The sequence below is a fragment of the Canis lupus genome, chromosome 30 (assembly GCF_003254725.2).
Source record: "Canis lupus dingo isolate Sandy chromosome 30, ASM325472v2, whole genome shotgun sequence".
NCBI classification, from domain to species: Eukaryota; Metazoa; Chordata; class Mammalia; order Carnivora; family Canidae; genus Canis; species Canis lupus.
In genome coordinates this window covers 1004663-1030628 of record NC_064272.1, presented here as the reverse complement: position 1 = coordinate 1030628, position 25966 = coordinate 1004663, and the positions used below count along the sequence as shown (strand labels likewise).

The following is a 25966-nucleotide window of genomic DNA, read 5'->3' as shown; positions in this document are numbered from 1 at the left end:
TTCAGGCTATAAAGAAATGTTTATAACTGAACCAATTGCTTTTAAAAATTAGCTCATAGGGAGGAACCTAGGTAGCTCAGTTGGTTGGGTGTCTGACTACTGGTTTCGGCTCAGGTCATGATCTCAGGGTCTTGGGACTGAGCCCCACATCAGGCTCAGCATTGAGTGTGGAGTCTGCTTACCCCTCTCCCTCTGCTCCTCACCCCATTCCCCTACTCTCTCTCTTTCTCTTTTTCTGGAATAAACAAATAAAACCTTTGGGGTGCATGGGTGGTTCAGTCGGGCGTCTGCCTTCAGCTCAAGTTATGATGCCAGAGTCCTGGGATTGATCCCACATCGGGCTCCCTGCTCAGCAGGGAGTCTGCTTCTCCCTCTGCATCTCCCCTGACTCATGCTTATGCTTTCTCTCCCTTTTCTTTCTCTCTCATATAATAAATAATCTTAAAAAAAAATCTTTTACAAAGAATTAGCATATAGGAAAAACTGCCATAAAAGACCTGAATTGCTCATTCAGACACTTGATGTAGAGACCATTTAACTCACTTTCTAGATTGCTGAAATTAATCATCAGATTGAATCCAAAGTAACCGAGCTTGAAGAAACATGCTAGGCCATCAGTGATGTATCATTATGACTCATGCTATGGTTGTCATTCTTATCCTTTAATAAGATCTGTGAGAATGGCAATCCTCCCAGTTTCCTAATCAAGTTCTGGAGGGAAGTGCTATAATGGGAACTTGTTAAAATGGGAGTTGCACAACAGCTCTCCTGAAATAAAAAAAGAGGTGGTTGCTAGGAAGTGCATTACTTACTAACCAACATTTTCTCCCAGGACTGTCTAGTTCATGTCACTGCTGACAAGGGTATTTCATGACACTGCAGAGCCGTAAACCAGAAATTAAAAAAAACAAAAACAAAAAAAAGTGATCCACATAGGAATGATGCAGAAACCCAGTAACAACTAGGAAGGTAGTATCTTACCAAACAAAACAAAACAAAACAAAACACCAAACTTGTTTTTTCACTGAAGGGTTTTGAAATTTCAGTCAAAATGGAGGGGGAAAATTTCCTCTCATTAAGACTCTTACTGCCACAAAATTAGTTGCATCTTAAGTAAAATAGCATAAGATGGTCCTTTTCAGAAGGCAGTGATAATAGTAGAGTCAAATAACACAAATAACCAGGATTTGAGGGACTCCTGGGTGGCTCAGTGGTTGAGCATTTGCCTTTGGCTCAGCACGTGATTCCAGAGTCCTGGGATTGAGTTCCACATTGGGTTCCCTGCAGGGAGCCTACTTCTCCCTCTGCCTATGTCTCTGCCTGTCTCTCATAGAGAATAAATAAATAAAATCTTAAAAAAATAACTGGAATTTGCAATGAAAACCCATTTTACGGAAGCTACCAAAAGTCTTAGGACCTTTTAGAGCATACTAGAGGAACTGGTTGGATCATGGAGGAGAGCAGAACAGAAGTATTATAGAGACATTGTTAAATGGGCTTAGACCAATATAAGACATTATCTACAAAAGCTTTTTTTTCCTTTAGAGAGATCCATTCTTGCAAATCTGGTTGTTTGATAGAAAATTTACTTTTTCAGGGCATCTGGCTGGCTCAGTCAGTAGAGCACAGTGTTTAGTATGTTTCCATTTATACAATAAGTGACTCTTATTGTGACTCTTGATCTCCAGGTGGTGAGTTCAAGCCCCACTTTAGGTGTGGAGCCTATTTAAAATTTTTTTGAAAAGTAAATTAATGGAAAGAAAATTTCCTTTTTCAAGTTTTTTTTTTTTTTTTTTAAGATTTTATTTGTTTATTCATGAGAGACAGAGAGAGGAAGAGACCCAGGTGGAGGGAGAAGCAGGCTCCCCGCAGGGAGCCCGATGGATGTGGGACTCGATCCTGGAACTTCGGGGTCACGCCCTGAGCCAAAGGCAGACGCTCAACCCCTGAGCCACCCAGGCGTCCCTAGTTTAGACTTTTGAACAATCATATTCTCCCTAATAATAGGATGGACCAGAAGTAAGTTAGTTATTTTTTCCATTTAAAAAACATTACTGGGATCCCTGGGTGGTGCAGCGGTTTGGCGCCTGCCTTTGGCTCAGGGCACGATCCTGGAGACCCGGGATCGAATCCCACATCAGGCTCCCGGTGCATGGAGCCTGCTTCTCCCTCTGCCTGTGTCTCTGCCTCTCTCTCTCTCTCTGTGACTATCATAAATAAATGAAAGTTAAAAAAAAAAAAAAAAAAGATTCTTAAAAAAAAAAAAAATAAAAAATAAAAAAAAATAAAAAACATTACTAGGGCAGCCCAGGTGGCTCAGCGGTTTAGCGCCGCCTTCAGCCCGGGTTGTGATCCTGGAGACCCTGGATCAAGTCCCGCGTCTGGCTCCCTGCATGGAGCCTGCTTCTCCCTCTGTCTGTGTCTCTGCCTCTCTCTCTCCTGCTCTGTGTCTCTCACAAATAAATAAATAAAATCTTAAAAAAAAAAAAAGCATTACTAAACTTTCAAGATTGTCAAGGCTAAGTACTGCTTCCAGACTCTAAACATCGACTGAGGCCTCAGAAAAGTCATGCAAATAAGTCTGTCTCTTGAAGTATGGAGATGGTTCTGCTCAATCTGGTGACAACGAGGAGCTTTCCTTTGTCCTTGTCTACACTGGTATCATGAGCAAGATTCTTTCGCTTTACTTCTGATTAACTTGCCAAGTATAAGTTCTCCCTAAAAAAGAAAGTTTTCGGGGATCCCTGGGCGGCTCAGAGGTTTGGCGCCTGCCTTTGGCCCAGGGTACGATCCTGGAGTCCTGGGATCGAGTCCGTGTTGGGCTCCCGGCATGGGGCCTGCTTCTCCCTCTGCCTGTGTCTCTGCCTCTCTCTCTCTCTCTCTCATAAATAAATAAATAATTTTTTTTTTAAGTTTTCTTTTTTTTTTTTTGATGTGGGACTCGATCCTGGGACTCCAGGATCACACCCTGAACCAAAGGCAGACATTCAACGGCTGAGCCACCTAGGCATCCCTGTTTTCATTCTCATTCTTATTATAAATGATAAAACCAAACCTGTTGCTTAGAGAAATGTATAATTACATTTCAAAAATTTTACTGGGTTTCATTTTAGAATACTTTGAAGCCCTAAAAACTAAAAATGCTAAAGAAACAGTCTAAGATGATGGTAAAAACAAATAAAAAGCACAGGATTGGAAATCAAGAGACCTTGCTTATTGTACTTACTGATTTAATCTGTGCCTTTAGGATAGAAAATCCTATCCTCTTTCTACACCATCATTCCCTTCATCTTTCCACCAAGAGAGTGGAGTAAGAGTAACATGAACTGTTACCTCCAAAATGGCTTGAGTAAATAATAGCAAAGCAAGGACAAGGGTCATCAGTAGTCACCATTAAAATATTTAAAAAGATGGAAATAAAAGAAACGAAGAGGGACGCCTGGGTGGCTCAGCGGTTGAGCATCTGCCTTCAGCTCATGGCGTGATCCTGGGGTCCCGGGATCGAGTCCCACATTGGGTTCCCTGCATGGAGCCTGCTTCTCCCTCTGCCTGTGTCTCTGCCTCTCTCTCTCTCCCTCTGTGTGTGTGTCTCTAATGAATAAATAAATAAAATCTTAAAAAAAAAAAAAAGAAAGAAAGAAATGAAGAAAAAAAAAAAAAAAACCCTGAGAAAATTCTTAAGAGAAAGCAAATCCTCAGATTGAATTTCTAGTATTATGAGTCAGGGCATCGCGGCAATTGAGGAAGGAAGAAGACCATGCTCACACTCGCCCTGGTCAGTTAAGAAGGAAGATTGAATAGTCATTTTGTGAAGAGCCCTGTTCTTGATTTGTTTGGTATGCTACAAAGAAGGAAAGGCAGAGGGAACCCATGTGGTCAACCAGCAGGTCTCTTGAGAGTAAAAATGTCAAAGGATAATTAGATTGCACTGGGTTAATTTTAACTTTTTGGACTCTTTAAGGGATACAGTCTTATGCAGAGTTTGGAAAAAGGCGGGGAACATAATAAGGAGGGGTGATAGGCTGAAAGTTTCAGGGTGAAGCAGTTCCACATTAAGGTTCTCTTTTTCAGACTATAAAGCATCTCATGGAGGCAGAGAAGGTGAAGGGCTTCTGCCAGCTGGTGGTGGCGGCCAAGCTGAGGGAGGGCATTTCCCACCTCATCCAGTCCTGTGGCCTTGGAGGCATGAAGCACAACACGGTGGTGATGGGGTGGCCCAATGGCTGGCGCCAGAGTGAAGATGCTCGAGCGTGGAAGACTTTCATTGGTACCAGATGCTCTGCATTTTATCCTGAGGGCCCAAATCAGGGCTACCGTTAAATCGTTAAATCTCCGTTACCTTAACTTCACCCAGTAGCCTCTAAGGTAGAAGCCCGTGACATTGCTGCACCACAGTGCCATGAGGGCACTTAAGTAACTGCTAACATTAATATCCTTATTCTCCTCACCCCCTCCAGCCTTGTATGATGTTCATAAGGTATCTCTGTCAAGTATCATGCTAGGCATTATCTCTGAAAATTGCCGTCTTTTCATCTGTGATCTGCCACATTGACGTTCTCATGAGAATTGGAAGGATTGTCTTCCATCACAATCTACAGAATTCACATATCCCCTCAGAATACAGTGGTCAGAATATATCTAGTAAATCATGGTTCTGAATCTAATGCTGTTAGTCGGACCATGTAGAAAACAGCATGAAATATTAGAAACAGCTTCTTAGACTCCTAAAAGTGGTGGGGGGTGAGATTCAAAACCAAATACAAAAACTGTGGAGATGGCCCAAATATAAAGTCAAACAAGACAACTCACATGACCTATGCAATTATGATATGCTTTCTCAGTTTAATTAAAGTCATATTTGCTCAAAGACACAAAGGGAAGCTTAACATATATTTTTACAAGTTAAGTATTTCCATTAGTCTAAGTCAAGTTTAGTCCAGTAGGAGGCAAGCACGGAGGCTGCCCAAAGCTGATTGTTTGCTTAGATTACTTTGTGTAAGTTCAAATCTTTTAGGCAGCAAATTGCTCTGGGTCCGTGGTTCTTAGTTCTTGCTATACAGTAGATGCCCATGATCAACCCTAAGCGAATAAATTAGAATCTCTGGAGTGTGACCCAGGTGTCAATAGTATTCTTTAAGTGCTTCCAAGGTGATTCTTTGGTGAATCTAGGACAGAGGACCATCATGCTTTGAGGTGTGGAAACACACGTTATATTACTGACATTTTTTCTAAATCCAAAAGTAGTAACTGCACAATGCAGAACTAGGAAAAGCATAGGAAAGCAGAATTTTAAAAAGATTATGTGAAATCCCATTAGTCCTTTGTGTTTATTATTTTTCTATGAATATATATATGAAAGAGTAATATACAAAATTTTTGAAAAAAATATATTTTAGAATTAGAAGGTATCCTTAGAAGTCATCTAGTAGAAGTGTCTTTTTTACAGATGAAGAAATTAAGGCCGAGTTCCTAACTCAAAGCAACACAGGTCGGGATTAGAATCTAGATTTCCCTTGATTATTCTTGAAAAATATAATTTGTAAAACAAAACAAAACAAAACAAAACAAAAACCCAACTTGAATCCTCAATTGAATTTCAACTTGAAAACTCCATTTTTATAAAGGATCTATTATTTCTTATGATATTCTAATAATCTTGAAAAACAAGCAGAGCTTTTCAGGGAGTACCTTCATCTTTTTCCTGAAAAACTCTAGCATGCTTAAGGAAAGTTGTCTCACTGTATTCTATGGATCACTGACTGCATAGGAAGTTAATAGGTGTGATAAGGGGAAAAAAGGGGGGAGCTTCTCATTTAGGTGGAAGGGAAACAATTAAAGGAGATTCTACTGAATCATATCTCATTATTTTTTAAAAAGATTTTATTTATTTATTAATGAGAGAGAGAGAGAGAGAGGCGCAGAGACACAGAGGGAGAAGCAGGCTCCACGCAGGGAGCCCGACGTGGGACTCGATCCCGGGACTCCAGGATCATGCCCTGGGCTGAAGGCAGGTGCTAAACCACTGAGCCACCCAGAGATCCCCAGTTTTAATGTTCTACCAATTCCACTGGAAATCTCTAGGGTGTGTGTGCAGAATAGCATCTGAAGTTTTTCTCAAATGTGTTTGACTCTGGAATCCTTCCTCAATTCCGTTCCAGTGATCACCTGTCTTCATGTTCTCTGCAACACGTTTTAGCAAATAACACTATAAGGATTCCTAGGATAAAGGAATAAATGACCTGGACTAACATGAGGCCAAACCACCTTGATTGGGGTTACAGGTGAAAACATTTTTATAGCAAGTGGGGGAGTACTTTCAAAGGGAAGGAATATATGATTCGAATGACAATGTTTTCAAAAGTGTTGCTTTACAATTTTTTAAAGATTAATTTTTTAAAATTTTTATTTATTTATGATAGTCACAGAGAGAGAGAGAGGCAGAGACACAGGCAGAGGGAGAAGCAGGCTCCATGCACCGGGAGGCCGACGTGGGATTCGATCCCGGGTCTCCAGGATTGTGCCCTGGGCCAAAGGCAGGCGCTAAACTGCTGCGCCACCCAGGGATCCCGCTTTACAATTTATTTAAGAAGCAGGACAATAGTTTGATCAAAAAAAATTTCATGGAAACCATTGATTGAATATATAACACCCTAACATGTATTCTCTTTGAGTTTTTACATTTTTTCACATAAATGTAATTATAGTATATTTACTTTCTATTAACTTGCTCATATTCACTAAACATTTATTCAATACATTATGTTCTAGGCAGTGGAATCCAAAATAATTGACATGTAGTTCCTAACTTAAAGGAATTTAGGGCATAGTGCAGCAAGAAGGGTAGATACGTGCTCAAGGGACGTCAACAAACACAAGTGCAATTTGGTAAGTGCTATTACATAGACTGTTCTGGGACAAAGAAGATTGCCCAATAGGGCCAAGACCCTTGTACAGTCTGACATCAGTCTCAAAGGTTCATTAGAGATAACAGATAAAGCCAGAAAAGTAGAAAGAAGCAGGAAAGCAATCCACAGGTCTGGTCTTCCTATGATCATATAAATACACATTTTAGAATGAACTGGAAGGGGAAAAGCCTTTTCCACCTTATTCAAACAGTCTGCCATGAACACAAAATATCTTTAAAAGGAGAAGACAAAATGGGGATGGAAATCTTGTGTCCCTAGATCACCATCATCTTCAAGGGTCCAAACTCTCTAATTGGCCCTTTTCAACCTCACCTCCCAACCAGACTCTCATAGCACTCTTCTTCCCTCACCCCAACCCTGACCATATCAGATAACTTGGAGTCAAAGGAATAAAAGTCTGAAAATACAGAACCATTTTCAAACCAATTTAAAAATAATATAAGGCTGGTGGAATGCAAATGGGTGCAAATGGATACTGCTAGAAGACATTTAAAATGAAAATTCCTTAAAAATTTGCAATCTTTGGGGATTCCTGGGTGGCTCGGCGGTTTAGACCTTGCCTTCGGCCCAGGGTGTGATCCTGGAGTCCTGGGATGGAGCCTGCTTCTCCCTCTGCCTGTGTCTCTGCCCCCTCTTTGTCTCTGTGGCTCTTGTGAAGAAATGAATAAAATCTTAAAAAAAAAAAACGTGCAATCTTTGATCCAGCAACTGCATTCTTAGGAATTTTAGTAAGAAAAGACATAGGGTTAATAAACACTGTTTGTTTATAAAAGGGGAAAAAAAACGGGAAACAAGTATCCATAACAGGTTATATTATTATATAGGTATAGAACTCAATACAAAAATCCAATAGCTAGTGTGCTTTTTTTTTTTTTTTAAGATTTTATTTGAAAGAGAGTAAGAGCTAGAGAGCATGGGTGGGGGAGTGGGCAGAGGTAGAGGGAGAAGGGATAAGCTGTGTCCCCACTGAGCAGGGAGCCCGATGCAGGGCTCCAATCCAGGACCCCGGGATCATGATGGGAGCTGAAGGCGGATCCTAACCAAATGTGCCACCCAGGCGCTTCTTTACTTTTTTAATCAAAAAAAAAAAAAAAAAAAAAAAAAGCATTCGTGGCAGGCACTCCTTTTACCCTCATAAGCCTTGCAAGTAGGTAATTTTTTTTAAAAAAAGATTTATTTATTCATGGGAGACACCGAGAGAGGCAGAGACACAGGCAGTAAGAGGAGAAGCAGGCTCCCTGCAGGGCGCACGATGCGGGCGGGCGGGCGGGCCTCATCCCGGGACCCCGGGGTCACGCCCCGAGCGGAAGGGAGGCGTTCGACCGCCGAGCCCCCCAGGCGTCCTAAAGCAGGTGGATTATCCAACTCCTACCTACGAAGAGGCTGAAGCCCTAAATATCTAACGTGTCCAGAGTCACACAAGTAAGTAAAGAGCCAGGATCCGAGGGAGGCCATCTGAATGTCAAGCCCATAAGCTGCCCACGTCCGCACTGCTCCCAGCTCTGGGGCAGCAAGGTCACAGAAGGATTCGCCTTGCGCGACGAGGGCACACAAGGCTGAGGACGGAGCTCAGCGGACACGCCGCCGACGAGGCCCGCCCGCCCCAGGGGATGTGGCCTCCTGAGGCGCTCCTGCCGGCCCTGACGCGAAGGGAAAGGAAGAGCAGCTAACCGAGGGGCTACAGTTCTACGGCACAAGTGTCCCTCGGGGTCTTTGTGATTCACAAGAAAAACGCATGCGTATCAGCAGCCTAACTCCAGAAGGAGACGCCCAACCGTCCGAACGTTAACGCTTTACTAGAGGAAGAACCGCCTTAACTGGCCGCCGGCAAGGCCGCCAGTGGCCCGAGGCCCGAGGCCCGAGGCCCGCGTCAGCCTACAGACATTCGTTTGAAAGCCTCCCTTGCCCTCAAGCCCCCAGCCCCCAGGTGTAGCGTCAGCCACCCCCGGGAACCCAAGGGGGCTGCAGCCCTTCCTGCCCCCAGGTCCCGTCCCGGGCTTTAATGAAAGCACCATTTTGCACCAAAGACGTCTCCAGACTTCCTCCTCGGTCGTGGGCTGCGGACCGGACCCCACCCCACCCCACCCCACCCCGATTCCAAAACTTCATCAGCAGGATTGATGTGACTTGAATAACACAGACCCAACTCCCGGGACCTGGCAGGCGCTCGTTCGCCTCGGGAAGCCAGTCAAGAACCCGCTCCCGGTCGGAGGACCCCACGCGGATCCGGGCGTGAAGCCGAGGCCTGCGCCTCGTGTTTCCGGGGCGCGCAGGAACTCGAGAAGGCGAGCTCGGCTTTCACCCCTAGCGCAGGGGCAGGGCGCACCGCAGCCCGCCTCCCGCTCGCTCGCTCGCGTGCACGTCGGGGCTCCCGGGATACACCCCCAGGGCCGCGCGACCTGGGGAGCCGCGGCCGGCCGTCCTCCGCGGCGGGGCCCCCCGCCCCCGCGGAGGCCCCGCCCACTTCCAGACCGGAAGTGACGTCTATGCTAAGCGCCGGAAGCGGGCCGCGGGGAGACCCAGACGTAGCGGCGTCCGGGGCCGGGGCCGGGGCCAGGGCCTGGACCCCGCCGGGGAGTGACGAGGTTCGCTGCTCCGGTAGGAGGCGGGTGCCATGACGGCCCAGGGGAGCCTGGTGGCCAACCGAGGCCGGCGTTTCAAGTGGGCCATTGAGCTGAGCGGGCCTGGAGGAGGCAGCAGGTGAGGAGCCGGGGCGGAGCTCGGTAACCCGAGCCTTCAACCAGAACGGTCGCCCGGGAACGGGACCTGACCCCAGGTCCAACCCTCCGAGAATGACGGGTGGCACAAAGACGGGCCCCGGGGAGCTTTCTAATCCTCCGAGGATCCTGATTTCACTCACTCGATAGGCAGACGTCTGACGAACCCACGAGACGGCGTGTTCTAATCTGGGCGGGTGTATTTTAGGGTCTTTGGAAAATTCCATGGTTAGTGGAGCGGGAACGTGGAATGTGAAGGGTGGGAGGCTGCAGCCTTAGTTTCTTGGTTTGGTTCCTTAGGAGCCGAAGTGACCGGGGCGGTGGCCAGGGAGACTCGCTGTACCCCGTCGGTTATTTGGACAAGCAAGTGCCGGATACCAGCGTGCAAGAGGCGGACCGCATTCTGGTGGAGAAGGTACAGAGGTACAGCTGTCACAGCCGTGCTCAGCCCGGCTCTGCCCTGCACGGCCCCCTCCCGTCCCAGGCAGCATATGAATAGCCAACTGTAGGAGGCTTATCCCTAATATGGGTAGATAAACTGCTTGAGATTAACTTACAGTAGTACAAGCGCTTAATAATTGGAAAAATAAGATGTTTGAACGTATAACTAGGTTGAAAATTATTAGTGCCAGCGCGTAAGAGTTACTCTAGTTCCCTTACAACCACACAGCCAGTGTGTCAGGATATTCTTTTTGCTTTATGTTGAGACAGATGAAAAATTTGCTGTTTTTCACTGCTTCCTGTTTTAACTGTCATTCTGAGTGATTTCATCTCTTACCACTTTCCCGTTTGTTCTTCATTCCACTCTAGTCAGAATGGCCTCCTTGCTGCTCCTTGAAAATAGCGGGCAGGCTTCCATCTCTCTCGGACTGCTTGTACATGTTCTTTCCCTCTTCCTGGAACACTCTTCCCCCAGATACCTTTAGGACTTGCTCTGGCGTCTCCTTTAGATCGCTCGCATGTTACCTTCACAGTGAAACCCCATGGCACTACCTATCCTGCTTATCCTTTCCTCGTATTAGTTTATATGTTATACTTACTACCATGTAAGTGGTAAGGTCCATGAGAGTAGGTTTTGTCTCCCAAGCACCTAGAACAGGTGGCACTCTTTCCTCTTATCCTTAATATTGTTCAGTACTAAATGATCTTCATTTCATTAAATGCAGTGATTTTTTAGATGAAAATGACAGCTTTTCAGTGCTTTTCTCGATAAGTATATCATTTTTCATCTTGGTACATCAAATTGTAATATGAATTTTGATCTTTAAATTCCCAGATAAATGATCTTTTATGTAAGTGACACACCAGGGAACTGCTTAACTATGGCCATCTATTAACATAAGCTGAAAGGGATAGTAATATATTCTTCTGTTGCTAGATTTAATATTTTGCTTAGTAAGATTTTTTGCATTTAGGTTCAGGAGTGATGACGATCTATGAACTATTTTAATAATGTCTGTATCAGGTTTTAGTATTTGTAGGGCTCAATGTAATGAGTTATGTAGAATGTTTTTTATTTTCTTTAAGAGTTTATATAAGATTGGCTTTATTTTTTCCCTAAATGTTTAGAATTTGCCAAGATAAACCATCTGGGCTTAATTACAATCAGTTTCTTAAACAATTTTCAATTTACTATGCCATGTATTTCTTCTAGGAATTTATCCATTTCCCCAGATTTGTAATATGGTCACTTTAGTACACTGCAAGAACTATATAGATGTCCCTCTTTTATTCTCACTGTTGAATCTCTCTTCTTCTTCCTTCACTGGCTCACTAGTATTTTTATTAATCTTAAAAAAAAAAGCCCTTGTTGATTTACAGAACAATTCATTAATTCCTTTTTTCATTTTTATTTCATTTCCTTGGGTTTAATCTATTCCTTTTTATAATTTCTTGAAATAAATGCTGGCAGTGTCATGGATGGACCTAGAGAGTAGCATATGATTTTCGTTCATAAATGAAATTTAAATAACAAATGAGCAAAGGGGGAAAAAAAGGAAGAGAAGGGCAAACCAAGAACACGACTCTTAATGATAGGGAATGGATGGTCACCAGAGGGGAGGTGGGAAGGGGGATGGGTGAAACAGATGGTGGGGATTAAGGAGGGCACTTGTGATGAGCACCAGGTGATGTAAGGAAATGTTGAATCACTATATTGTACACCTGAAACTAATATTACACCGTGTGTTAGCTGGAATTTAAAGAAAAACTTTTAAAAAACTGCAAAATAGATGCTTATTTGTAGTCTTACAATTTTTCAGTGCCTTGTGTCCCCCAGGTGTTAATATGTGGCATTTTTGTTACCGTTAACAATATTTGTTTTCCTTTTAATTTCTTCTTTGATTTGTGGTTTAGACGTTACTTCCAAGGTGTAAGGAATTTTCAGTTTCCTTTTTGTTGCCGATTTCTAGCTTAATTGCATCATAAGCAAAGAACTTGCTTTGTACTGTTTGGGTTGAGAGTCGACATGTTCAAGGCTCAGCAAGCAGTCAGCTTTTGTAAATGTCCCATGTGTGTTTGAAAAGAATGCGAATTCTCTAAATGTTGGGTGCAATGTCCTGTATATATCAGGTTAAGTTTGTTCATAATATTGTTCAGGTCTTCTGAATCTTGTCAGTTTGTTCTTTCACTGATTGAGGTATGCTAATCTCCCACTCTATGGATTTACCTCATTCTTCAGTAGTAGGTGGGGCAATGAGAGATGCAGAAGTACAAGAACAAAAGTAGGCAAGTCTGGTGTTTTTTAGCCAGATCATGGGGAAAAATGCCACCTGGAAAGAAAACCAGTGGGGAAAAACATAACGAATGGTGAGGATGCCTTAGCTTTAGTAGAAGAGCAAGTTTCCTATGGCAACATGGAGAAGGGCAGACAGAGGTGCTAGAATGGAGGAGTCTGCTTAGTCAGAAGTACAGAATTACTTACTGCGTTCATTTGAATGCTGGTGATCCGACAAAATGGGGGACTGAGGATAGAATCATAGGTTAACACTGTGTTTGTTTTAGCGCTGCTGGGATATCGCCTTGGGGCCCCTCAAACAGATTCCCATGAACCTCTTCATCATGTACATGGCAGGCAATACTATCTCCATCTTCCCTACTATGATGGTGTGTATGATGGCTTGGCGGCCCATTCAGGCACTTATGGCCATTTCAGCCAGTAAGTATTCTTGATACAGCAACCATTCCGTTAGTTTTAAGAATTAAAGACAAATTCTCAGTGAAACCATGAAAGTCTCTTAGCTGGTTGCCAGGGGGAGGGTGTGCAGGGTGGTGATGGTAGAGGTGGGGGCCTGGAGGAGGGAAATGGAGCTTATGTTTTTTTGTTCACTTTTAGTGGTCCTATTTGCTTAGTTTTGGGTTGCTCCATGTTATTTTAAAATACGGCCTGATGCATGTGGGGAAAAAAAAAGTCATTTTGGTTTTGACACTTTTTTATTACCTCAATAGCTTTCAAGATGCTAGAAAGTTCAAGCCAGAAGTTTCTTCAGGGTTTGGTGTATCTCATTGGAAACCTCATGGGTTTGGCATTGGCTGTTTATAAGTGCCAGTCAATGGGACTGCTGCCTACACATGCATCAGACTGGTTAGCCTTCATTGAGCCCCCTGAGGTAAGGCAAAAGAAAAGTTCAATTTTGGGGAGTTGTAAATAGCTAATCCATTGGATGGTGAGGGATTTGAGGTATCGGAGCTTATTTCTTTATAAAGATCCCTTGGGAATTTGGAAGTTGTTATTTTAAGGATAAAGCGAAATACAGCCCGTGATTAGATAAAGTATGTGATGAGTTAGTTCAACACCCATTCACCAATCACCTACTTACCTTTTCTTGTTTCAGAGGATGGAGTTCAGTGGTGGAGGACTGCTTCTGTGAACCTGAGAAAGAAGCACCTGCTGCCTATGTAGGCTCTTTCCCAGCACACTAACTCTCAGTGTTAGCACTTATGCTGAAGAGAACCCAAAGCTCTCTTTACTCCTTGGTGAGGAGACCAATCCCAGAAAGACAACATATGTTATCACTGCAAACACAAAGAAACTATATCACAGCCCTTGACTGAAAATAATGTAGAAAACTTTATTTATGTTTCCAGTACAGAGCAAAACAACAAATAAAACTGTAACTCTATGTAAACAAAAGAATGGTTGCTGCTAAATCAAGAACCACAGCATCTCCTTTCAATAAATTAAATGGTCGAGAACAATGCTTAAAGAAAAGTTGCACAAGTTTCCCTTAAATCTATTTTCCTTATTTCACCTCTATATTATTTCACCTCTATTTAACACAACCTGGGAACATAAAAATTCTGTTGGAGACACTTGTGGAAGATGTGAGAAACTAATGTTGGATTCAGATTATACATGATGAAAAAAACCAGACAAAAAGAGCACATAAATATGCTTACAGTATAATTGCTACTTTAATATCCACAATAATGGATTTTTAACACATTTAGGGGGAGTGAGGATTGGTGCGCTAGTTGGGGCCACAGGAATCTGAGGCAAAGGAAGATACACAGGAGTGATCTTTCCCCTGCCAAGAGGAACTGGGCACCTGTCAAGCAGATGCTGCAATTCACACTTCAGCTTTTAAGATAGCTTTAGAAGGCAGAGGGCCAGCAACTGGAGAATGTACATTGTTATAACCTGCCCTGGTAAATCATACTAAGACTTAAAAGCTGGCTTTTAGTCAAGAGGCAGGAAGAGGTCTTTCCTTTCTCTTCCTTCTTGAAACACAAAAGCCCCTTCCCCTAAGGTGCATTCTCTCTTATCAAGTTTTCAGTATTGCTTTATTTGCAGTGATTAGAAGAGACAAGACACTTCACAAACAACATAAGCAACACAGGGACATGAAATGCTCTAGACAGAGATGAGTTTAAATCTGGCCTAATAACCATTTTCCCAAGTAATGGTGATTTTATGTTTTAGAGGCTAAAGCAGTGGCTATATTAATAGCTCTATCCCTTTAAAAGGGATATTAACAACTCCCTTATCCCTTTAAAAAGATTCTTATAGAGCTCCAACCACAAAAAGCTCTTTTAAAACTAACATTGTTCTGCCCATATTTTTTCTATATGGAAAAAAATACATATGCATCAACCACTTTGGTGAGAGGAAGTATATAAATGTAGAGGAATTCCTGGGCAGGCTGACCTTTAAAACACGAGGGCTTCAATATCTTGGGTCCTAGGGTACCTGTCCCACTACCGTGGACTCAACTAAACAATAGAGTATTACAGTGGAAGCTGTAAACAATGCCTCTACCCTCTACAGTGAGGAGCAAGAAAAACTTGTGTCTGCTTTGCTACCTTGACTAGGTCTTGAGGTTGGAAAAAAAAGAACAAAGGAAACAAAATACTCAATTTCTAAGCCATACTGAAGGGTTTTCTCCTCTGTCCATAAGGTTCAAATGAATAATCTGCTGATACCTAGGTTTGCTTATTCCATATCCAATAGGATATGGAAAAAAGAGTGGCACTATTTATCATTAATAAAGTGATAAAAGTGATCATGAATACAGGCAAAATAGTTTCTCTAAATACTTGTCCTATAAAAGAAATGAACATTTCACATATTTTCAGTTACCAATCGAAGCAGTTTCCCTATGCTTGAAAGCCTGGTGTGTTATGACCAGTAAATGAAGACAACCAGTGAATGTTTTACGACCAGCAAATAAAAAGCTAAGCTTGCACAAGTATTTCCTTGACACGCTGAGAGCTTTCTGAAAGCAAATGGAATAGCAGAGGACTGCTGGCTTGGATAATCTTAGTTCAGAGCCAAGTTCCTGCAGTCCCAATGAAGAATAAAATTGAAAAAAGAAAAATGCTCAGACTCTGGGTATTTAGGTGAGCTGAGGGCCTTATGTCTTTGCTATGGCTTTGGAAATGAGTCCACAGTTTCTTAGTGAAAAAGAAGTTTCTTGACAGGCCAGTGCCAATCCTGTGCCACTTCAGGGAGGCAGGCAGGGAGAGTAGCAGCAGCTCAATCTTTGGCACTATGGAAGGAGTATGGCTCTAGAACTTCAAATTCCATTGCTAGATTCCCCCTTTAAAACACAGTCCCACGCTTTCAGGGATTTCAGTGAGTCTTCTAGCTAGTCTTTATTCCTAGGATTCTGGACCTGTCTACTAACCCAGAGGGCAAAAAAGAAAGGAGAGGAGAAACTACTGGTCAAGGTGCATCGTCACCTAGATGTCCTAGGTAACAGCTTGTATGTACTGCCCACGATGCACAGGCAACCAAAGACTTTCAGTAGATCTTAATAGCTACCTTTTGGAGTTAACTTTAATTTGGCCATTTGAAAACCTGAAAGATATCCTTTTTACTCCACCTTTAAAAGACAATTTCCAGGATAACAATGCTTGTATTACAATGTTAACCATGGAATGGATTTTGAGAACCAGCTGACATGTAGACCAACACAATCTGTCCTTGAAACTGGTATTTTGGGGGAATCTTGTTTTGAAGGAAGAATTAGAGGCTGCAGCCATGTTTCAGTGTTTGTATATTAGTACTCTAATATAAAACAGAGTCCTTGAGAGGAGTGGATACATCAAAGAAAATGAGCTAAAAAAAGGTTTTCATCTTGGTTTGCCACAGGATATCCCACAACGATGTTAGGTCCCCACATACTTAGCCATGTAGTCTGTATTACGATGAGTTGTGTCTCTTTTACCCTCATGGTGTCATCACTGAATTGTGACTTTGGAGATGCCCCTTTAATATAGGACATGTACTTGCTTTTTGTCTTCAGCTGAATTTCTAGCATCCCTTTTGCCAATTCATTTTAATAGTTTAGCTTGTTAATTCTAATTTGTCTTCAGCTAGGCCAGACATGGCTTTCAGGACTTGACCAGTGTTCTGAAGTTGAGGAAATACCTGCTGTTCCTGTCAGGACTGGAGATTGTATGGTAGCAAAGAGCAGAACGACGTGTACTTTTCTGCACAAGTACTTGAGGCTCAGCCTGTCAAGAAATTCAATGTGCTGTGTACAGAACCCCAGCTTCTACTGGATGGAAGTGGTAGTAAGGAGCTGGCTTCCTATGCAGAAACCTTTTATAAAGGGGAGGCCTTTTAGAAAGGCAGAGTCTTCAGGAGTAGATTAGGAATAAATGGTGATCACTTCACTGCCACCACCTCGGACGAGGAGGACTCGCTCTAGTCCCTCGGTGAGCACTTCTAGGAACTCCATGTCTTCAGAATTTGTCAAGGAGAAGAGCACACTTTACAGCCTGACGTCATGAGAATCGGGGTTTGTCTGACTACAACGCTGCAAAGTTAACATGCTTGTCTTAATTATTACCTGCTCAGAATGGGAGAAGTCTGAACTCTGGATTCGGTTAACCCCTATGAACTAATCCAGGGATCTAGTTCTTTTGCGTATATAATACAAGACTTTCATTTGTTAGATTTTTGTTCTAAATGTTATTTTACAAATGAGGGAACTCACAAGTAATGTGTGTGTACAACACAGTAAAATAAGCCAAAAGAGAAAAGCCACACAGGGCAGCTCCTAAGACTGCTAGAGAACCCAAGTAATTTCTAAGGGAGCTGCTCAAATCAGTTTTCTCTGCCAGTTCTTTTTCTTCCTTAATCTCTTTTCCTTAATGGTACTGATGGGAGAGGGCTAGTCTACACCACTGCATTTCTGAAGGGGGCCCATAAAAAAAATGAGGTGTGATGAGGGTATGAGGAAAAACCCTTATCTTTTTCCCCTCTGAGAAGATTTCACTTAAACTGCTTCTCCCCTAACTACATCCACAAGAAAGGCTTTGCGAAGTGGGTGAAGCCTGAAAAGGAAAAAGGATGTGGGTCTTGTGTCTCTAGGACTGTTTCAGAAAGGGTTCTGTACTGTGAGTGTTAGCAATCATGTTGCAGAGTTACCACCTCAAGAGTCTATGGACACCCAACTCCCCCAGAGGGGCTCAATCTCATTGCTGTGTAAGAATCCTTGCCTAAGGCTTTCAACAGCCTTCCCTTCTCAAGAACGAATGTGGGCACAGACAGTGATGTTAAGGCTACTCAGTGGTCGCATCTCAGAACCACTAACGACTTCCCTACTGGTAGCTCCACTCTTGGAAAGGATACAGTTTTCATCACCCTCAGGGTTTCGGGGTGGCCCTGGCATATTCAACAAAACCAGCTTTGCTTCATGGGACTTGTTAACTATGACCTCATTGAGTTTCACTGCTGTATGCATCCGCCTCACGTTGGATTGGTCCCTGGATGGGTAGAAGGGAGAAACAGAGGTGGTTAAGGCAAAGTGAAAGCTAGACACACAGTCAACTTTAAACACCATGAAATACAGAGCTTTTTTACTTTGGTTATGAATAATGTAATGAACAAATGTTTTCCTTATGCTAATATCCTGGATTTTCTCATTCTACATTTGCTTCTTTTATGCCAGGAACACAGTATGGTGAGAAAGAAGGCTGGTTAGCTTATGTACAAGACTAACTGGTAGCTGACAGGCACAGGCAAATAACAAAGAGGCTGGATCTGGGGTGATGTGAAGAACGGACTTCATCCTGTGTATCCAGGCAGAGTTACATATGTGCCACTCTGACTAGGATACCACGTTATGTGATAAGCTTGTGAGCTGCAAAACTTACGGACGCATGTTAAGCAGGTCCTGGAATCCTTCCATTGACTTAGCCTTTTGTCCCCGGGATGCCATGTACTTGTCTTTTGTCCAAGTCATGTGCACCTTCTCCTGATAGGTTTCTGTCTCTTCATCCTCATCAGAGCCAATGCTGGTCAATCGCAGCATTGAGTTCCGGTCTTTCACCAACTGTGCCTGAGGAGAGCCCAACACAGCTATGAGAGCTATAGATACCCAATTTCCTCTCATGCTTCAGCTTCAGTTATTTTCAAATAATGTGGTTATAGTAGAAGAACTGATAAAGTGAGAAGGGAAGAATGTGCCATTCTAGGAAAACAATATAGTATCATCCCTTTCAGTGAAGACTTCACAGGGCCAAGATTCCATGAAAACAGGAGGCTCTCACCTCTCTGTCCCGCTCTGTTTTGGATAGTCGCATGTGCCGGAGCATCTGGGACCTTTGCTCCATCATCAGAGTGCGCTCGTAAGTATAAGCTGATATGTCACTGTCATGCTGCCATAGATAACACCAAGAATGGGCAATAAGCACAAAGAAGAAAGAAGGACGAACCATACACTTCCATTTCCACTCATTAAATTAAGCCAGAGAAAGTATCACAATATCAAGCTAAGTTCACCCCTCACTTTGTTCAGTCACTGAGCTATAAGATATTATGGACTGTAGATTAAATCTAGAAGCCCCGAGAGTCTTTTCCAAAATCTACCAATTGGATATATGCTTCCTTGAAATGAAACACATATATATTTTTTAATACTGCCAGTCTATTAAAAAAGCTACGTTACTTTAACATGCACATATGAATTAAAACTTAATAAAACTATATTTAAGCAGACATGATTCTGAGAGAAATATAAAGGCTGTGTAACAAGAAAGCAAAAATAAAAATACACCACACATACATATTCTACTTATCTACTCAATATATTCGGGTTTTGTTGGAAATAAGGGATTAATTCACATTTGCAGGTGAATATTTCCCCAATCCAGAACAAGTTCTAGGAAGACAGGGTAGGAAATGAAGTAAGGATGGTTTGTTTGATCTCAAACTCAGCTTTCTCACCATCTCCACCACCTCCACCTCGGCCTCAATGCGAAGGTGGTAGAGGAAGGTAGCCAGGTCCTTCTTCATCTGAATACTGTTATCTTCTAGCTGTGCTACTGTGAAGATCCGTATGCTGCATTTTCGCCACACCTGAGACAGTACCATACATACGTGGAAAGTTAGAGGCAAGAAGGCAAAACAAGACTTGTTCCTAAAACATAAGTCATCTTTTGCCTTGGAAACCTTGCTATAGTATCAGGATATTTGTTCTTAGCTTCTTACCTGCTGCTGTATTGTACAAGGGCAAACACTTGACTAAGAAACACATTAAAAAGAGCTTTAAGAAGCTCTTAATTTCCTAACAAGAAGAAAATTGGCAAAAGATATGAGATACATTAAGAGGGTGCTGTATTTAGAGAGCATGTTGATGGCCCCACGCAGACTCTAATAGTCACTATTTTAAATTTCAGTTTAGTCTTACCAAAGGATGAGTGTATGTGTGTATGTGTGTGTGTGTGTGTGTGTGTATATATATATCATATATATATGATACACACCAGAACCTAGGATTCTAGTATTTGAAGGCTTTGGTCATTTTTGGTTTTTTTTTTTTTTTTTTTTTTTTAATGGACGTGTTCACTTTGTTAATGTTTTTCCAAGAGCTCCTATGAAACTTTATTAATTTGTTGAATCTCACTTGGAGATAGGTAGGTAACCACTAGAAAGAAAACTTCTAAGATTGGAACTAGGATCATGGGGAACTTAGAAAAATCCCCAATTCTTCTATGCCCCAACACTGTAGAATCAAAGAGGAAGGAGGATCTGTCTAGTGAACCAGGACAAATATTAAAGGAGAAAGACTTTTTTCAAAAGGTGTCTGAAATACCTTATGCTGTTTCAGTAGGAACGGTAATAACATGAGCATGCCCCCATCATGCACGATCCACCACACATCAATGTTGCCCTCAGAAAACTGCTCCACATTGCTGGGAAAGAAGGAGATGTTTTTAGCCACCAGCAGGGCCAGGTGGGCAGCAGTCGTCACTCGAACTGTGCCTGGGGAGAACAGAGATCGGGACAGACAGGGAAGACTCCTTAGGGTTGCCTTGCTCCTCACCACATCAGGAAAGCAAGATAACACCCCCCACCCCCTTTTTAACATCTCTGTAAGAAGGTATTCTGTTTACACAGTGGGTTTATATGCCTTATCAGGTGGCAGCCATCATTAAGAAGAATCCGACTAACAGCAACAGCATTAGATTCAGAACCATGATTTACTAGATATATTCTGACCACTGTATTCTGAGGGGATATGTGAATTCTGTAGATTGTGATGGAAGACAATCCTTCCAATTCTCATGAGAACGTCAATGTGGCAGATCACAGATGAAAAGACGGCAATTTTCAGAGATAATGCCTAGCATGATACTTGACAGAGATACCTTATGAACATCATACAAGGCTGGAGGGGGTGAGGAGAATAAGGATATTAATGTTAGCAGTTACTTAAGTGCCCTCATGGCACTGTGGTGCAGCAATGTCACGGGCTTCTACCTTAGAGGCTACTGGGTGAAGTTAAGGTAACGGAGATTTAACGATTTAACGGTAGCCCTGATTTGGGCCCTCAGGATAAAATGCAGAGCATCTGGTACCAATGAAAGTCTTCCACGCTCGAGCATCTTCACTCTGGCGCCAGCCATTGGGCCACCCCATCACCACCGTGTTGTGCTTCATGCCTCCAAGGCCACAGGACTGGATGAGGTGGGAAATGCCCTCCCTCAGCTTGGCCGCCACCACCAGCTGGCAGAAGCCCTTCACCTTCTCTGCCTCCATGAGATGCTTTATAGTCTGAAAAAGAGAACCTTAATGTGGAACTGCTTCACCCTGAAACTTTCAGCCTATCACCCCTCCTTATTATGTTCCCCGCCTTTTTCCAAACTCTGCATAAGACTGTATCCCTTAAAGAGTCCAAAAAGTTAAAATTAACCCAGTGCAATCTAATTATCCTTTGACATTTTTACTCTCAAGAGACCTGCTGGTTGACCACATGGGTTCCCTCTGCCTTTCCTTCTTTGTAGCATACCAAACAAATCAAGAACAGGGCTCTTCACAAAATGACTATTCAATCTTCCTTCTTAACTGACCAGGGCGAGTGTGAGCATGGTCTTCTTCCTTCCTCAATTGCCGCGATGCCCTGACTCATAATACTAGAAATTCAATCTGAGGATTTGCTTTCTCTTAAGAATTTTCTCAGGGTTTTTTTTTTTTTTTCTTCATTTCTTTCTTTCTTTTTTTTTTTTTTTAAGATTTTATTTATTTATTCATTAGAGACACACACACAGAGGGAGAGAGAGAGAGGCAGAGACACAGGCAGAGGGAGAAGCAGGCTCCATGCAGGGAACCCAATGTGGGACTCGATCCCGGGGCCCCAGGATCACGCCATGAGCTGAAGGCAGATGCTCAACCGCTGAGCCACCCAGGCGTCCCTCTTCGTTTCTTTTATTTCCATCTTTTTAAATATTTTAATGGTGACTACTGATGACCCTTGTCCTTGCTTTGCTATTATTTACTCAAGCCATTTTGGAGGTAACAGTTCATGTTACTCTTACTCCACTCTCTTGGTGGAAAGATGAAGGGAATGATGGTGTAGAAAGAGGATAGGATTTTCTATCCTAAAGGCACAGATTAAATCAGTACAATAAGCAAGGTCTCTTGATTTCCAATCCTGTGCTTTTTATTTGTTTTTACCATCATCTTAGACTGTTTCTTTAGCATTTTTAGTTTTTAGGGCTTCAAAGTATTCTAAAATGAAACCCAGTAAAATTTTTGAAATGTAATTATACATTTCTCTAAGCAACAGGTTTGGTTTTATCATTTATAATAAGAATGAGAATGAAAACAGGGATGCCTAGGTGGCTCAGCCGTTGAATGTCTGCCTTTGGTTCAGGGTGTGATCCTGGAGTCCCAGGATCGAGTCCCACATCAAAAAAAAAAAAAGAAAACTTAAAAAAAAAAAATTATTTATTTATTTATGAGAGAGAGAGAGAGAGGCAGAGACACAGGCAGAGGGAGAAGCAGGCCCCATGCCAGGAGCCCAACACGGGACTCGATCCCAGGACTCCAGGATCGCACCCTGGGCCAAAGGCAGGCGCCAAACCTCTGAGCCGCCCAGGGATCCCCGAAAACTTTCTTTTTTAGGGAGAACTTATACTTGGCAAGTTAATCAGAAGTAAAGCGAAAGAATCTTGCTCATGATACCAGTGTAGACAAGGACAAAGGAAAGCTCCTCGTTGTCACCAGATTGAGCAGAACCATCTCCATACTTCAAGAGACAGACTTATTTGCATGACTTTTCTGAGGCCTCAGTCGATGTTTAGAGTCTGGAAGCAGTACTTAGCCTTGACAATCTTGAAAGTTTAGTAATGCTTTTTTTTTTTTTTTTAAGATTTTATTTATTTATTCGTGAGAGACACAGAGCAGGAGAGAGAGAGGCAGAGACACAGACAGAGGGAGAAGCAGGCTCCATGCAGGGAGCCAGACGCGGGACTTGATCCAGGGTCTCCAGGATCACAACCCGGGCTGAAGGCGGCGCTAAACCGCTGAGCCACCTGGGCTGCCCTAGTAATGTTTTTTAAATGGAAAAAATAACTAACTTACTTCTGGTCCATCCTATTATTAGGGAGAATATGATTGTTCAAAAGTCTAAACTAGGGATGCCTGGGTGGCTCAGGGGTTGAGCGTCTGCCTTTGGCTCAGGGCGTGACCCCAAAGTTCTAGGATCGAGTCCCACATCAGGCTCCCCACCTGTGGGAGCCTGCTTCTCCCTCTGCCTGTGTCTCTGCCTCTCTGTGTGTGTCTCTCATGAGTAAATAAGATCTTAAAGAAAAAAAAAAAAAGCGTGAACTAATAAGCTCTACAAAGGTAACCTCCTAGATCACTAAGGAAAGGGATTAACTGAGAAACACCGCATCTTACAACTTAACATCACAAAGCCATATGCTAAATTCCACTAAGTCAATAAGCCTTGGCTCTTACCTGCTCAGCAGCTAATGCTTCCCCGTAGTTCTCCAGAAAGTTCCCCACAATGACAGAACCCACAATAGTGAGACCCTTTCCAGCTTTAAGCTGTGAGGCAAAGGTGAGGAGGCGAGGATGCTTGACGTGTAAATCTTCATCTAGTTTCAGCAACACAAGTAACTGAGGCCTGTAAAGATGTTGGCAGGAGGGTGGAAGAGAGAAAACACTTTGGGTTTGGGGAAGAGAATGTCAATTCTACCTTTTAATTCAGGAGATCTGTATAAAACATGTAATTGGGCAGGAGGAAGAGATTAAAGGGAACGACAGGATGAGGGTGTATGTTTACTTGAATCCTCACAGTATTACCACAAATTGATCATTTTGCAAGGAACAATAAAAATGGTAGAAGTCTAGATCAAATATCCCATGAAGAAAGTATGAAGGATTTGGAATCATTCAAAACAGGTGCATTATACCAATTCCTCAAGCTGCTTGAATTCCTTATCCTGTAATCATTGAAACACACCATTCTGTGTGTTAACCATGTGCCAAGCACCACACCACTAAGCTCTCTTGATTTCTTTACCTCCAGTTTTTAGTGTGTGGAGGGCCTTCTTCGAGCCGAAGCAAAGCAAACCGGGCTGCACTGAGGGATAGTCCACGGATTCCATCCCCCCATTCTTTCTCTGCTCTGGGAGAAAAAAAGAGAAAACAGCAGGGACAGATTTAAACCACAGCAGGTACAATTTCAAAACACAAAGTTTATTTTTTTTTTATTTCTCTAAAACTAACATATACACAAGGTAGAAAATTAAAGCTCAGGTTAATTGTTCATATAATGCTCTTTATTAACATCATAAACCCAGAGGAAGTAGACCCACACTGCCCTTCATCAATGGACTACACTGCACACTAAACAATTCAGATAAGGACTGGAAGCATCACTCATTTGGCCTATGTAACTATTTAAAGGCAGTAATGTAAAATAGCAATCTGGAGAAGGAAATTATACAGACTCAAAGTTTAATTTAAATTTTGAGAATAATGAGGAGAAAGCAAAACTCAATGTAATCTTCTGAATCAGTGCTATTTATTCCTAATTTTTGCAAGTTGTTACTGAAGTCTTAGTTGTTACAAAGTTATTCAGGATTAATTTCTTTTTCATTTCAGAGATAATACCTAGACTGAAGACAAAAGCAAGAATACTTGTATTTGTGCTTTAATACTCATCATTTTTTGACATGTTCTTTTAGTTATTTGTTTCACTGATCTGTTCACACTTTCTCAGTAGGTTCCCCCTTTTGATTCTGTATGCTTGTGTCTGTCAGATGGCTAAAGAATTGGAGATATAAAATTTAGTTATATTATCTATATATGAGGTTACCTGGATCCTTCATGCAATTTTCTCTGGGCCGACTCTACCCAAACTAGTCAGTTTTGATACCTTTAGCAGTGTAATCACGGTCGAAGCCACAGACTCACCCTTGGTACTCAATGTACTTGTAGATCATACCAGCTATTACCATGGCTACAATGGCATAATACCAGGAAGAAATGAACATCAGGGCCAGACAGATACTCATTCCCATGAAAGAGAGGGCCCTAAAAAATTAAAAACAAAAACACAAACAAGTGTTTTTCTAAGCAGCTAAAAAGGAAACCTGGGCTGGAGGTGCTTCTTAAACTGATGAGGGGTTGTTATTATATTTTAAATTCCAATATATTACAGACTATAAAATTTATATTGTAAATGCAATAAAGATGAATTATTAGAAAAATTACTATTTGCCTGGATACTGTGACAATGGTCAGGTTGCTGTAAGTTTTTAAATGCTTTTTCTCAATTTTTATAGTTGTCTTATCATGGACTGCAACAGTCAGTAGATCTGCACTGAGGCCCAAACCAAACCATCCTTTGTCCTGATGTTTCCCATTGCTGGAAAAACATAAATGAGTAGGATATAACGAAAAGTTATCTACAGTTGTGAATGAATTAATAACTACTTGGCAAAGCAGGGACGGGGCATGTAGTTAGAATTATTAACACGATCTTTTAAAAAAAAGTATTTCATGTAAATATTGCTAAAAACCTTATGAATGTTCATTAGCATACACATGCAGAACCCACTGAAGAAAATCTGCCATTAGTTTCTCTACTTTACATAAAAGAAACCTGGCAGAGAGGCACCTGGTGGCTCAGTGGGTAAGCATCTGACTCTTGATTTTGGCTCAGGTCATGATCTCAGGGTCCTGGAATCGAGCCCTGCTTTGGGCTCAGTGCTAAGTGTGGAGTCTGCTTAAGAGCCTTTCCCTCTCCCTTTGCCCCCTCCCCTTGGCTCATCTTCTCCCCCCTGTCTCCCTCTAAAAAAAAAAAAAAAAAAGAAAGAAACTTGGCAGAGAATCATGAAATGCTTGTTTTGATGATCAAATAGGTTAGGTAGACAATCATGCTTACTGAAGATCTTCTGTGTACAGAATGAACTTCTTAGCTCTATGATGAATTTCAAAGAGTGAACAGGAGAGTTGTTAATATGGAGAAAATTAGGATCTAATAAAAACATAGGAGAAGGAGAAAGGGAAAAGGTAATAAAAGCAAAATAGTAACACAACAAAGTTCACAGTGGATGTTTAATTAAGGTTAAAATTAG

General features: G+C 42.2%; 3 protein-coding genes and 1 long non-coding RNA gene across 8 annotated transcripts in view; 2 read left to right on the top strand and 2 right to left on the bottom strand.

Moving 5' to 3' along the window:
• Positions 1–9362, bottom strand: part of KATNBL1 (katanin regulatory subunit B1 like 1) — a 62336-nt gene extending 52974 nt beyond the window's left edge. The window contains exon 1 of the mRNA XM_025473352.3: positions 9069–9362. The gene's annotated coding sequence lies outside the window, so the exon portion shown is untranslated. The remainder of the gene's footprint in view (positions 1–9068) is intronic.
• Positions 9363–9410: 48 nt separating this feature from the next.
• EMC4 (ER membrane protein complex subunit 4) lies at positions 9411–13853 on the top strand. 2 transcript variants are annotated; one of them, XM_025473354.3, is made up of 5 exons: positions 9411–9626; positions 9944–10058; positions 12647–12800; positions 13091–13251; positions 13477–13853. In XM_025473354.3, exons 1-5 carry the CDS (start codon positions 9541–9543, stop codon positions 13510–13512), a joined length of 552 nt encoding a protein of 183 aa, XP_025329139.1. In that variant the 5' UTR covers positions 9411–9540; the 3' UTR covers positions 13513–13853. The 2 variants fall into 2 exon arrangements, with proteins under 2 accessions (XP_025329139.1, XP_025329141.1); XM_025473356.3 differs by lacking the exon at positions 9411–9626 and having other exon boundaries at positions 9938–10066.
• The window catches only part of SLC12A6 (solute carrier family 12 member 6), an 88409-nt gene continuing 76131 nt past the window's right edge, over positions 13689–25966 (bottom strand). For all 4 annotated transcript variants that reach the window (XM_025473347.3, XM_025473349.3, XM_025473348.3 and 1 more), the window contains 10 exons: positions 24801–24920; positions 23905–24009; positions 23337–23505; positions 20954–21149; positions 20188–20357; positions 19320–19451; positions 18644–18751; positions 18248–18432; positions 17724–17857; positions 13689–16829 (listed from right to left, as the gene is read on the bottom strand). In XM_025473347.3, the coding sequence (XP_025329132.3) occupies positions 16738–16829; positions 17724–17857; positions 18248–18432; positions 18644–18751; positions 19320–19451; positions 20188–20357; positions 20954–21149; positions 23337–23505; positions 23905–24009; positions 24801–24920 (1411 nt within the window). In that variant the 3' untranslated portion in view covers positions 13689–16737. The remainder of the gene's footprint in view (positions 16830–17723; positions 17858–18247; positions 18433–18643; positions 18752–19319; positions 19452–20187; positions 20358–20953; positions 21150–23336; positions 23506–23904; positions 24010–24800; positions 24921–25966) is intronic.
• The window catches only part of LOC125754032 (uncharacterized), a 55497-nt gene continuing 53451 nt past the window's right edge, over positions 23921–25966 (top strand). Inside the window, exon 1 of the long non-coding RNA XR_007407269.1 lies at positions 23921–24058. This is a non-coding gene — a long non-coding RNA (uncharacterized LOC125754032). The remainder of the gene's footprint in view (positions 24059–25966) is intronic.

Excerpts from the sequence above, each read along its gene's own strand:
- EMC4 (XM_025473354.3), top strand. The coding sequence starts at position 9,541 with ATGACGGCCCAGGGGAGCCTGGTGGCCAACCGAGGCCGGCGTTTCAAG. Across the intron at positions 9,627-9,943 it reads GGGCCTGGAGGAGGCAGCAG|GAGCCGAAGTGACCGGGGCG; the intron begins GTGAGGAGCCGG and ends TTGGTTCCTTAG. Across the intron at positions 12,801-13,090 it reads ACTTATGGCCATTTCAGCCA|CTTTCAAGATGCTAGAAAGT; the intron begins GTAAGTATTCTT and ends TTACCTCAATAG.